Below are 13,490 nucleotides of genomic sequence, written 5' to 3'. Positions count from 1 at the left end.
GAGCAAGTTAAAAAGCAAATACTTTAGACCAGGCATAGAAGTGGCACACATAACTTCTCTCATGTGTGCCACTTAGTAACAAGGCCACACCTAACTGCCAGAGAAGCTGGAAACTGTGGTTTACTCTGTGCACAGGAAGAAAAGAACATGGATTTTGGCAATCAGCTATGAGTCTTGGCCACATACACTTAAAAAATTAGGTAACTTTTCTAGGAAAGTGTTTAAGAACAATACAGGGGTTGCCAATTACCCCCAAAGTGTGGGGCTGCCATTCACCTCTCATAATGGAGTGTGGATATGAAGAGATGGTACTGCAGCAGCACAGATCTCTGCAGTGCGTAGATGTGTGTGTGCACCTGCAGGGCTGGGAGAGCAGGTGGAAGAGAAAGGGCTAGGCAGGGCAAGCAAGGGGTAAGATCATAAGATATATGTGGTTTTATAATGTCGTGTATTGAATGAATATTTTTATGTGTTTAACTAAATGTTTTTCAAGAACATTATTAGCTGGATAGTACAGTAGTCCATTATTTTGGACACACCAGAGTTTATTTAACGAATCCTCTGTTTTGGCCAGATAGGTTGATTCTAGTTTTTCCTGCTCTTAATATACAAGAATGAAACCCATACTAATTATTGTAAATCTCTGACTACTTTCTTTGAATAAAATTTGGAAATAGAATTAGTCAAGCAATGAATATTGAATTTTGGCACATATTATCTGTGAAATTATTTGTATCCTTAATTTGTATTGAAGCAGAACTTGTTATTAACTCGTTCAACTTTTCCCATGGCGAATATGGCCTTCTCTGAACTCCCTGACCTTTAGTCGTCCAAAATCTGCTTAATTCCACTTCCTTGTAGGGACCTCACACTCTTGGGGAAGCCCATTTAATCACTAATAACACTAACAGTTGGAAGTTATTTCCACAGGTTGAGCAGAGCTAATTTACATAGTAACTTCTAATTTTTGATCTGAGCTTGCATTGTCCTTCTAGAGTTATGGTGTTGTGGTTGTCACCACACAGAGGCAGGAGGGACCTACCTATCATCCAAAATCTGGTTTAGATGATTACAATAGGGATGCCACACAAACACCAATAGGATATGAAAGGTTTGTTACTCACATAATATTGCTTTCAATGAAGATCAGGCTGACACCCAACCAGGTCCAAAATGACACTGAAAGAGCAGCAGGAGGATAGTGGCATGAGGTTTTCATGGCAATTAGGGTTTAGGGCTGGGTTGAAGTTTCCTGTGTGCAGGTCAGGGCTTGTGTGGCTTAAACTGCCTATTTGTGTTAATGGAAGGAACTGTTACATATTTTTTTTAAAGCATTTCCAGATGTGGGTACAAGGGGAAGAGTTCAGGGTGAGTCTTATAAAACTTCTAGCAATCAAACATCCAAAAATGGAGCCATGCTCTTTATTGCATATACGAAGTCTATTTCTACCCACAATGTAGTTTTTCAAATATGTAACTATAATTCCAATTTCTCTCATTATTTTTATCTTTTACAAAAAAAGACAACCAAATTTTTCAACTCTGTTTTCCATGTTGTGTTTCAAGTTTCTTCAGTATTTTGATTTTCTTTTTAAGTTGTTTAGTTTTCTGTTGGCATCATGAGGATGTATCAACAGTGATAATTAAATTCCATACATTAAAAAATATTTTAAATGGCCTCTTTTTATTTTGTATTCCTTCTTGTGAATTAGAACATTTTGGAAAATGATATAAATAGGAGACTTCTTGGGGCAAAATTATCAAATAAAATGGACTGGATTAGACAGTTTTATTTGGATAAATACAGCAAATTTTATTTTAAGCATTTGAAGTTTATTGTAATGGTGGCATGTCCAGGTAGGTTTTATTTCTAGAAGATCTTAGAAGTCAATCATTTCCAATTATTTTAAGCAGTCAATTTTAGATTTATATGAAAATTGTGTTTTAACTTCTGACTGGCATTGTTTGTAGCATCTCCCTGTGATCCCACTTTTCTTCTGGGTTGTGTTCCCTGCAATGTCATCAGCTCCATCATTTTCCAGAATCGTTTTGATTACAGGGATCAGAAATTTCTAACCTTGATGAAGTATTTTAATGAAAACTTTGAAACTGTGAGCAGCCCCTGGATACAGGTAAGGCCAAGGTTCTTTTTAGAATGTGTAATAGTTTTCTAGCTCATCTATAGCTCATGCCTACCCCATCTCTCTGCCCTATTTAAAAATGTCCAAAGCAATGCTTATCAAACTATCGTTTGCAACACATTAGTGAGTTATCAAATCAATCTAATGTGATACAATAAAATTGAAAATATGAAGTAAGGTAGAATAGAAAAAAATACATAATCTCAGAGTGCTACATTTATAGTAAGATTTGTTTAGATGAAACTTTTTTTGTTTGTTTTTAGATCGTCAGATATAGAGGGTAGTGATTTAAGATGTATTTCTTATTAAAGTACACTGTCAGAAAATGTCAGTAACCTATGTTTTACAATCACTAACAACTAAAATTCTATACTGATCATAAGTTCCTGATGTGACATACCTTCAAAGGACCCTAGAGAAAAAATAGTCTAATGTCTCTTATTTACTGGAATGGGAAACTGACGCAGAGCTATTAGGCATATTTTTCAAAATAGCCTAGCTAAGAAAATGAACATCAAAATCTAGAATCTAGAATTCCTGATTCCTGATTCTGTATCTAGTTTGATTTAAGCTACAAGCCTGAATATATTATGTGGATGTGTTCCAAAGGTATTAGGTCATTGGGGTGTTTTCTAAATTAAAGCATGTTCTGTAAGCTCTAGGACCAGCAAAAACATGAGTCAGGAAAATATGCACATTCTTTGGGGTGTAATATTTAAATTATATATATATATATGTATATGTGTATGTTTGTGTTTTTTTATATATATGTATACGCTAAGTGATTTGGGCAGTTTCTTAATCTTTCAGATGTACTATTTCCTCATTACAACAAACGAGTATGAGTCTTCAAAATTTTTAGACTATCCCCTGGTAAAACATATATTGTGTATACTGGTGCAAACACAGGGTATTAGCTCTGAGATCACTAGTTTGGTGTCTTCGAATTGTTGATTAACCTTATGAACTTCAATTTGCTCATCTGAAGAGAGGTGACAACAGGGGTAATTTCTTGACTTCCTTCAGAGAGTTATGGTTAGGAAATCAACGTGATTGGCCTTGAAGTTGCTTTGTAACCTGTGCATACTGTCTCTGCCTACTTTTTCAGTGCTCTCTCCTTCAGATTCAGAATGCATTCCTGTGCAGGAAGCATGTCTATTCATCTTTATCTACTTAGCATATAACCAGTGTCTGATAAATGATAAGGACCAGTGTTTGGTGAATGAATTAATGATGGATTCTTCCTCCTTTCAGCTCTACAATGCTTTCCCCTTTTTACGGGTTCTCCCAGGAAGTCATAATGTGATATTTAAAAATTTTGCTCTCCAAAGAAGTTTTATTTTGGAGAAAGTAAAAGAACATCAGGAATCTCTGGACATCAATAACCCTCGAGACTTTATTGACTATTTTCTGATTCGAATGGAAAAGGTAGAATGTAATTCTGATTTGCTACTTTATCTTTATGGGTGTCGTGACTCATTGATATGCTTTGATTTTCCCGGTGAAACTGAGATATGAAAACAAATGCTATATCCTAAAGTGTATTAATTGTTTATGCAACATATTACCTGTGTAAGCCATATTGCATGTGTCTGGATATTTCTAAGTTCTCACCCAAAGAGACTTAGGTTTTATGTTTACCATGTTAAAGCTGATTCCTTATCTGGGGGCTGATCAAAACATGCAAACACACACATGCACACATTCATTCAAGACTGATGATAACATATCATGGTTCCATGAAGAGAAGATGTAACAAATGAGGGAACACAGGAATGGATAGAAACCCAGACAGGGTTACTTTTGGGCAATCTCTAAGATATATTCATTTACAGATGAGGTAGGTTTGAGAAACTCTGACTTAGTTAAACAGGGAGGAGAAAATAGATCCAGGAGATGATGAGTACAGTAATCAAGTTTGTGAAATTTTCAAAGAGGCTCTAATGATTGTAATTGAAGAGCAGTCTTGGGTGTAATGACTGATGGAGTTGTAAATACTGCTGTAGTTTGGGTGTAATTAGTTCAAGAAACTTGAATGAAAAATTAGATATGATGAAATAGACAATAGATGCTAGAGTTGACAGTGATTAGCAGTGATGACTTAATCAAAAGTATGTTTAAAAAATTACAAAGGAACTGACTGGCTCTAGTGGGTCAGAAATTGAAGAATCAGAAAGTACTTGAATATTTGTGAGTCCGATGTTATTTTAAATTTGAAGCAATTCTAACAGTTCACCTAATATTATCTTCACCCATAGCACACTCTAAAGTCTGGCTTAATTGGCCAGGTACTGATGTTGTACTGAATAGTATTGTGTTACTTGAAAAGCTTTTTATTAAGTAATTGTAACATGTCATTGCTAGGAAAAACACAATAAAGAGTCTGAATTTACCATGGACAACTTGGTTGCTACTATATGGGATATGTTTAGTGCAGGAACAGAGACAACAAGCACCACAATGAGATATGGACTGTTGCTCCTGCTGAAGCACCCTGAGATCTCAGGTATGATCACAGATGATGGGCAGGATCAAATTTCAGGTAGAAACGGACAGAAAATACTGATAACCACCCCACAGTTTACCTGCCAACACAAGGTACAACAAAATTTCTCATCATTAGTACATCTACCTACTACTGGTTGGATTCAATTCAAATTAGTTCCTAGTATAAAAGGAGAATAAAATGTTTAAATAATGATAGAGATTTGAAAAGCAGAGGCCATTATTCTCCCTGCGATGGTATAGGATTCTTGATTTGGTTTGGAACAGATGCAGCAGTGCGGCATTGTTATTTTGAACAATGAGCTGTAGACTTCAATAGCAGTGGTTTTGAATTCTGATTCTACTAATAGGTGGCTGTCTTGACCTGCAGACACATGATTACTCTCCATATCTGTGATCCCTTATCTGTTCAAGGGGGATAATATGGGAAAGACCACATATTCCCTGAGCATCCTTAGGAAACTATTTACTTCTCTGGACTTGTTTCTTTGTAAAGTACATGAAATTATACCTACCACATAGAAGTTTTTTGAAGAATTATAAAGTAATATAATGAAGAGTGCAGTGTGTCTGTCCTATATTATGAATACCTTCTGAATAAATTTTAACTTGTTAAGTTTTTGTGCTGAATCAAGTTAATATCTCATTTCCTGAACTGCACTGTGTACTTCTTAGATTACTGAAACTTAAATATTTAAGATAAAAATGAAATACACAAAATGGTTAAACTACAAGGTCTTCAGTGATTCTTCAGGATCCCAGATCTCTGAGTCTGTCAAGAAAAAGTACACAGAGTAGGGAATCAAAGTTGAGGATTGAACGTCATGGTGCAATTGTATTTCATACCTGCATACCTGTGTCTAATGCGCTTTCAGTTTGCCCAAGAAACGTAAACTGTGTGTCCTTTTTTTTCTCTTATGGAGGTAGTGACACATAATTTTCCGTCATTGTCCTATCTCCAACTACAATGGGACAATGATGAAGGGATCCTACAAATGGTACTTCAAGTTTTTTTCTTCTCATAAATTCTGACTCCTGCCTTGCCAGCTAAAGTGCGGGAAGAAATTGATCATGTGGTCGGCAAAAACCGAAGTGTCTGCATGCAGGACAGAAGCCGGATGCCCTACACGGATGCTGTGGTGCATGAGATCCAGAGATATATTGACCTCATCCCCACCAGTGTGCCCCATGCAGTGACTCAAGACATTCGGTTTAGAGAATATCTTATTCCAAAGGTGAGAGATATTATGTCTATACCCTTCCTTGGGTGTCTTAGGCAATCAAATATCATAGCAGTAGAACTGTAGATTGCCTAATCTTCTACAGGTATGGCACACTCATAACTCAGGCATTCTACCCTGTAACCACATTCTTCTTTCCCTCTAGTTTTTGATACAAGTTTCTAAATATGATAGTGCCTAGACTCCCACAGGATTTTCCATGCTTTGATAGCTCCACACTCTGCCTGTCCATTAGCCCAGTGTGCTATCCTGTCCCTTCCTTTCAATTTTATGTTTTATTACTCTTACCAATTAACCTGTATCCTATATCCCACCCCTTCTCTACTGTCCCTATGACTTACTTGTGAAAAGTCCAACATAAAAGTCTCCTTCCTCCCTGCCTGATTATTGGCTACTGACCTGTGCTGGAAAGGACCATGCAGCCCAGCAGGTTGATATTGTTATCATCAATGCCAAATGTGGTGGTTTAATTTTTATCAATGCCAAAAGTATTGTCAATCTTACCCAACAATCCTGCTTTATAATCTAACTCAACTTGCTTCACCATACTCCACAATGACTTTCAACCTTGAACTCTTCTCAACCTTTCATTATCTTACTTTTAATAGGTGACCTGCTCTTCCATCTCACAGAAAAATTAGTCACCGGAAGTGGACTCCTCTAATGCTTTCCATTAGATTTACATACGTGGCTACATTTACAACCTTTGATTCTCTTTCATGTCAGTTGCTGTGACAGATGGGCTTTCTTTTGTTCTACTATAAGCTGTTTTAACTGTGGCATGGATCCCTTCTCTCTTACTTTTTCAATTATCTTCCTTAAGTAATTATTTCTTCTTCCTTCCTCTTCATCTTCTCCCTTCTTCCTGGCTCCTTTTTATCAGCCTGTGAGCATGATCAATTCTCTTTTATTTATGATTGACACTTAATAATTGTTCATATTTTTGGAGAAGAACATCATGTTTAGAAACATGTATGAGTTGTGTAATGATTAAATCAGGGTAATTAGTATCTCGATCACCTTGAACATTTATTATTTATTTGTGATGAGAGTGTTCAAGAACCTCTCTGTTAGCATTTTGAAATCCATTTGTATTAGTCTGTTTTCATGCTGCTGATAAAGACATACCTGAGACTGGGCAATTTGTAAAAGAAAGAGGTTTATTGGACTTACAATTCCACATTGCTGGAGAGGCCTCACAATCACGGTGGAAGGCAAGGAGGAGCAAGTTACATCTTACATGGATGGCAGCAGGCAAAGAGGAAGCTTGTGCAGAGAATCTCCTTTTTAAAACCATGAGATATGAGACCCACTCACTATCACAAAAACAACATGGGAAAGACCTACCCTCAGGATTCAGTCATCTTCCACCGGGTCCCTCCCATGAAACGTGGGAATTGTGGGAGCTACAAGATGAGATTTTGCTGGGGATACAGAGCCAAACCATATCATTCTGTCCCTGGCCCCTCCCAAATCTCATGTCTTCACATTTCAAAAGCAATCATGCCTTCCCAACTGTGCCACAAAGTCTTAACTCATTTCAGTATTAACTCAAGAGTCCACAATCCAAAGTCTCGCAAGAGATAAGGCAAGTCCCTTTGCCTATGAACTTGTAAAATCAAAAGCAAGTTAGTTACTGCCTAGATACAATGGGGGTACAGGCACTGGGCAAATCCAGCCATTCCAAATGGGAAAATTGGCCAAAACAAAAGGGCTTCAGGCCTCACACTAGTCTGAAATCCAGTAGGGCAGTCAAATCTTAAGGCTCCAAAATGATCTCCTTTGACTCCATGTGTCACATTCCAGTCATGCTGATGCAAAACATAGGTTCCCATAGTCTTGGGCAGCTCTGCCCCTGTAGTTTCTCAGCGTGCAGTCTCCCTCCCAGCTGCCTTCATGGGCTGGTGTTGAGTGTCTGCAGTTTTTCCAGGCACATGGTGCACGCTGTCAGTGTATCTACCATTCTGGAGTCTGAAAGATGGTGGCCCTTTTCTCACAGCTCCACTAGCTGGTGCCCCAGTAGGGACTCTGTATAGTTACTCCCACCCCACATCTCCCTTCTTCACTGCCCTAGTAGAAGTTCTGGCTAAACACCCTTTGGAAGTCTCCAAAGCTTGAGGCTTGCACCCTCTGAAGCCATAGCCAAAGTTCTATGTTGACCCCTTTCAGCCACATGTGGGATGCAGGACATCAAGACCCTAGGCTGCACATAGCACTGAGACCCTGGGCCCAGCCCATGAAACCACTTTTTCCTTCTAGCCCTTCAGGCCTGTGATGGAAGGGCTCCCACAAAGATCTCTGACATGCCCTGGAGACATTTTCCCCATTTTCTTGGTGATTAACATTCTTCTCCTTGTTACTTATGCAAATTTCTGCAGCCAGCTTGAATTTCTCCCCAGAAATGGGATTTTCTTTATTTTCTTTTCTATTGCATTGTCAGGCTGCAAATTTTTGAAACTTTTTCCATTTGCATTTGGAACTGAATGCTTTTAACAGCGCCTAAGTCACTTTTTTTTTTGAGATGGACTCTCGCTATGTCACCTAGGCTGGAGTACAATGACATGATCTCAGCTCACTGCAACCTCTGCCTCTTGGGTTCAAGCTACTCTCCTGGCTCAGCCTCCCGAGTAGATGGGATTACAGGCATGCACCACCATGCCTGGCTAATTTTAGAAGAGATGGGGTTTCTCCATGTTGGTCAGGCTGATCTTGAACTTCCAACCTCAGGTGATCCACCTCGGCCTCTCAAAGTGGTAGGATTACAGGCGTGAGCCACCACACTAGGCCTACTTGTATTGCATCTATGTTCTTCAGAGATAATGGCCTGCAGTTTTCTTTTCTTGTTTTGTCTTTGGTATTAGGGGAATCATGACCTCATAAAATGATTATGGAAGGATTTCCCCCTTTACAATTTTTCAGAAGAATTTCAAAAGAATTTTTCTTGGAGTGTTTTTAAATGTTTGGTAGAATTCAGCAGTGAAGCCAAAAATAATAGTCTTTGGCTTTTCTTTGATGGGAGATTTTTATTACTGATTTAATTTGTTATTCAACTATTATCATTTTCAGATTTTTTATTTCTTCATGATTCAATCTTGGTACATTATATGAGTCCAGAAATTTATCCATTCCTTCTAGATTTTCCAATTTGTAAGCATATATTTCTTCATAATAGTCTCTAATGATCCTTTGCAATTCTGTGGTACAGTTGTAATGGCCTCTTTTTCATATCTCGTTTTACTTATTTTGGTCTTCTCTCTTTCTTCATAGTCTAGCTAAGGGCTTGTCAGTTTTGTATATCATTTCAAGAAAACCTAAACTTTCTTTCATTGACTTCTTCGTATTTTAGTTTCTATATCTATTTCGTATTTTATTGATTTATTCAATAATATTTACAATTTTTGTCCTTCTACTTATTTTGGATTTGGTTTGTTTTTGGTTTTTATAGTTTCTTAAGTTTCAATGTTAGATTGTTAATTGAGATTATTCTCTTTTTTGATGTAACGGTTAATTGTTTTAAACTCCATTGTTAGTACTGATTCTACCGTATTTCTTAGATTTTTGGTATGTTGTACTTCCATTATCATTAGTCGCAAGAAATTGTTAAATATTTCCTCTTAATTTGTTCATTACCTCATTGGATCTTTATAAGCATGTTAATTAATTTTTAGGTATTTGTATATTTTCTGTTCTTCATGATTGCTAGTTTTATTGTACTATTTTCAGAAAAAAATAGTTGATTTGATTTTAAGTTTAAAACTCTGTTAAAACTTGTTTGGTGACTTACCATACGATCTATCCTGGAGAATGTTTCATATGCTGTATAGAAGAATGTGTATTCTGTAGCTGTTGGGTGGACTGTACTGCGCATACCTGCTAAGTCAGGTCAAAAGAACAGTTTAACACCACTGTTTGTTGTTTGATCTGTCTATTGCTGAAAATAGGGTATTACGTTCTCTACTATTATTGTTTTGAAGTCTATTTCTTCCTTTAGGTCTATTAATATTTGCTTCATATATTTAAGTGCTTTGATGTTGAGTTCATGTACATTTATAATTTTTGTACCCACTTGAAGAAATTCCCCTTTATCGTTATATGATCACCTTCTTTGTCTGTTTATACAGGTTTTAATTTAAAGTCATCCCTTGGTATTCATGGGGAATTGGTTGCAGGACTCCTTGTAGATATTAAAATGCACATATACTCAAGTCCCATAGTCAGCCCTGCAGAATTCATGCATACAAAATGTTGGCCTTTCCTATCCATGGCTTTTGCATCCCATGAACACTGTATTTTGATCTGGTTTATCTTTTTTCTTTCAGGGCACAACAATCTTAACAGATCTGACTTCTGTCCTGTACGATGACAAGGAATTTCCCAATCCAGAGAAGTTTGACCCTGGCCACTTCCTGGACGAAAGTGGCAACTTTAAAAAGAGTGATTATTTCATGGCTTTTTCAGCAGGCAAGCAAGCTTTTTATGTTCACATCAGGGGTCATGTAAGATAAGGAAGGACACTGCATGGAGGCTGCTCTGGGCTGAACAATTTGCCATTTGCATAAGGTCAGAGGCACCACTCCCAAAGACGGTTATTTCTCATGGGACTGGTGACTGCGTTCATAGATTCTGCTTCCTGGTCCACTATGTAGGTCATTAAAATTTCCTCCTAGAAGTCCAGTTCTAGTAAAACTTTTCTCATTTACCCTGAGAAGCCAGTTCACTCAATAAACTTCACTGAGTACCTTACATATGGCAATGCAATGCTCAGGTCAGGCATACAAATGTGAGTAAGTATTAGATCTTTTCTCTAAGAGAAAGGAAAACAAATGAAGAGGCAATGAAATTCCAAGATCACAAATGCTATGCTTGAGGTTTCTTTGGGAGTCCAGAGAAAGGGAGGGAGAGAGAGAGAAGGTGAGCAAGAGAGAGAGAGAGAGAGAGCGCTTCAGATGATTTATTTGAGAGGGACAGGGGCAGAATAGTTGGAAAGTAAGTGAAATTTTCTTGCAATAAATCACATTTGAGTATCTTCCCTCAATTTTTGATAGTCCTGGAAAGAAACATGCAGCAATGTCAATAAAGTTAATAAAAGAGAGTTTAATAAAGAGATGGTTTTGAGAGGTGTGGGCCAAACAAGGGGAGTAACAAAATGTGGGGAAGAACTCAGGACTAACATCAGCAAGAAGATGTTACAATCCTGGATCAAAAGATTCAAAAGAAGGAGAGTGTTGCTGGCACCTGAATAATGAGCAGATTCCTCATCAAGAGAAGCGTCTTTAGGTAGAGGGATGTTGGCACTGTTAAACTAGTCTGACAGAGTAGGATAGAGGGAACAAATACTCTGAACTTTTCAACATCTGAGCCTCTGAATGTATCCAGAACCCAGAAAGGAACTACCTCCTGGTTTAATGCAGTTCTGAGAGGTCAGTTTCCTGGGAATAGAAAGGCTCATGAGATAAACACAAAATGGTTCTGGAAAGAGGAAGAAATGGAGAATATTCAGCACACTTCAAAGAAGTAGGAGGCGGATAAGGGGGTAGAAGACGTTTCCAACAGAAATAACTGAAACAGAGACAAAAAGAAGAGATTTGTTCCTGTTTAATTATATAAGAAAATAAGTGTAGAGCAAGCCTTGATGTTGTGTTCTCAAGATTATGTGCATTGCTCAGAGATAATCTCAAAAAAGCCGTTGCTATGTGACTTCTTATCTCCTTTCATATTTTGGAGTCCACTGTTGTACCATGAGCCTGCTCAACATTTCTATTCATTTCACATGGCTTGCAGGCCAGCTTTTGTCCTGACAGTGGGTATTACTGTGTGCATTATCAGATCTAAGGGTTTACCTTAAGAGTTTGTACTCCAGTTTGTAAAACAGATGAATAATTTACAGTTCATGTGAAATGTAGTGTATTAGAAGCATTAATGAATATTGTGGAAAACTTGAGAGCGTGAATTGTATATCCTGATGTATCAAAGAAGATTGCATAGAATAAATAACATCTGAGCTGAATCTGAAAGAATATGGGGACTATTGGCAGGCAAAGCAGAGTAGGAGACCATTCCAGGTAGAAGAATACCTGGAATCTGAGAGGAATCTTGAAATTGCCAATCTCTTTGGGGAGTGGTGAATCATTAGTAATGGCTGGGGTGAGGGGAACTGGATGGAAGATGTGGAAAGAAATGATGCCCTAAGAATTGCCTGTGGCCACTTGGTGACATTTCTTTTTATACCTGGCAATAATAAGCTCTTGACTATTTTTTTTAGAGCAGATATGTGGCAAGATTGATTATCCTTTAGAATCCAGATAAGGACAAATAAATCTATTTGTCAAGTCCAGGGTCAGAAGTATATGGAGAAGTAGATACAGTGTTGTGTATCATGCCAGTTGGGATAGGTGTGTGTGTGTGTGTGTGTGTGTAAAGATGTCACTGGCAAGCTGCAACACAGCAGTTCCAATGTGCATGGACAGAAAAGATTTTTTTCATATAGTACATTCACAGAAATATGTGCTAAAGAATAGAAAAGAAACCAGGTTTGGGTGTAAATAGAAAAAGTTGTAGGTTCATTAGTCATTCATTAATATATTTCTTCATTCCACATTAATTTCAGCCTCCCTGTGTGCTAACTCAGCTAAAGAATTAAATGAGTAATGATCTTGTGTGTAATTTTTAGGAAAAAGAATTTGTGCTGGAGAAGGCCTGGCCCGCATGGAGCTGTTTTTAATCCTGACCACCATTTTGCAGAATTTTACCTTGAAACCTCTGGTTGATCCAAAGGATATTGACACCACCCCAGTTCACAAAGGCTTTGGCACTATACCACCCTTCTATGAGCTTTGTTTCATCCCAGTCTGATGAAGTGTCTAGCTGCTAGATTGCAGAGCAAGGCTGTTCAGTCCCATGTGAAAAATGCAGATGTTTCCTTGCCTGTGTGTCAACCATTATCTCCTCCTATGTTAATAGGAAGAAGGCCATCTCTGAGCCCTATCTCTTTTGATTGTATCCTTCCTTCAAAATCCATTCCAATTTTCCCTGTATGAAAGAAAATTTATTGTTTCATTTCCAATAAAATTATGTTTGTAACACAATCTTAAGATCATATGCTACATTTTATCTGTAGTCATATGAAATAGAAAGCACCCTATAAATGCCATATTTTGCTTTGCTACCACAAATGAGAAATCAGAAATTATTGCGTGAGATTTTAAAAAAATGTTGAAAGTATTAAATCATGAGCTTTATTAATCTCTCACTCCTATCTACCTGTCTAGGCAAATGATCTCTTGACAGATTAGCTTGTATACTTTCTTTTTTCCCCCGTGGCTATTAAAATATAATTACATGTACATATATGCATGTGTTGGATATATATGTTGTATATGTGTTTATTTTAGCATGTATATGCATGTGTATAAATGCAGGGAGAAAAGAAAAGGTCACTTTAGCCAAAGGGAATGACATGATATAAACTTGAATTAGCCAGTCTGTCCAAGGTTATCCATTCTTTTCTCCCCCAGTGGTTAGATACACACATACAGGGACACACACAGATGTACAGACATATTAAGGCAAAGAAAAGGGGAACATGTATTTGAATATACACAAA

The 13,490-nt window shown here is 37.5% G+C and overlaps 1 protein-coding gene across 8 annotated transcripts in view; it reads left to right on the top strand.

Annotated features, from left to right (window-relative positions):
* The window catches only part of CYP2C76 (cytochrome P450 family 2 subfamily C member 76), a 59,102-nt gene extending 45,868 nt beyond the window's left edge, over nt 1-13,234 (top strand). For all 8 annotated transcript variants that reach the window (XM_074002249.1, XM_045361238.3, XM_045361237.3 and 5 more), the window contains 6 exons: nt 1,972-2,132; nt 3,396-3,569; nt 4,506-4,647; nt 5,694-5,881; nt 10,207-10,348; nt 12,558-13,234. In XM_074002249.1, coding sequence (XP_073858350.1) covers nt 1,972-2,132; nt 3,396-3,569; nt 4,506-4,647; nt 5,694-5,881; nt 10,207-10,348; nt 12,558-12,739 — 989 coding nt within the window. In that variant the 3' untranslated portion in view covers nt 12,740-13,234. The remainder of the gene's footprint in view (nt 1-1,971; nt 2,133-3,395; nt 3,570-4,505; nt 4,648-5,693; nt 5,882-10,206; nt 10,349-12,557) is intronic.
* The last annotated feature ends 256 nt before the right edge of the window (nt 13,235-13,490 follow it).

The sequence above is a fragment of the Macaca fascicularis genome, chromosome 9 (genome assembly GCF_037993035.2).
Source record: "Macaca fascicularis isolate 582-1 chromosome 9, T2T-MFA8v1.1".
Lineage (NCBI taxonomy): Eukaryota > Metazoa > Chordata > Mammalia > Primates > Cercopithecidae > Macaca > Macaca fascicularis.
This window is presented reverse-complemented; position numbering and strand designations above follow the sequence as displayed.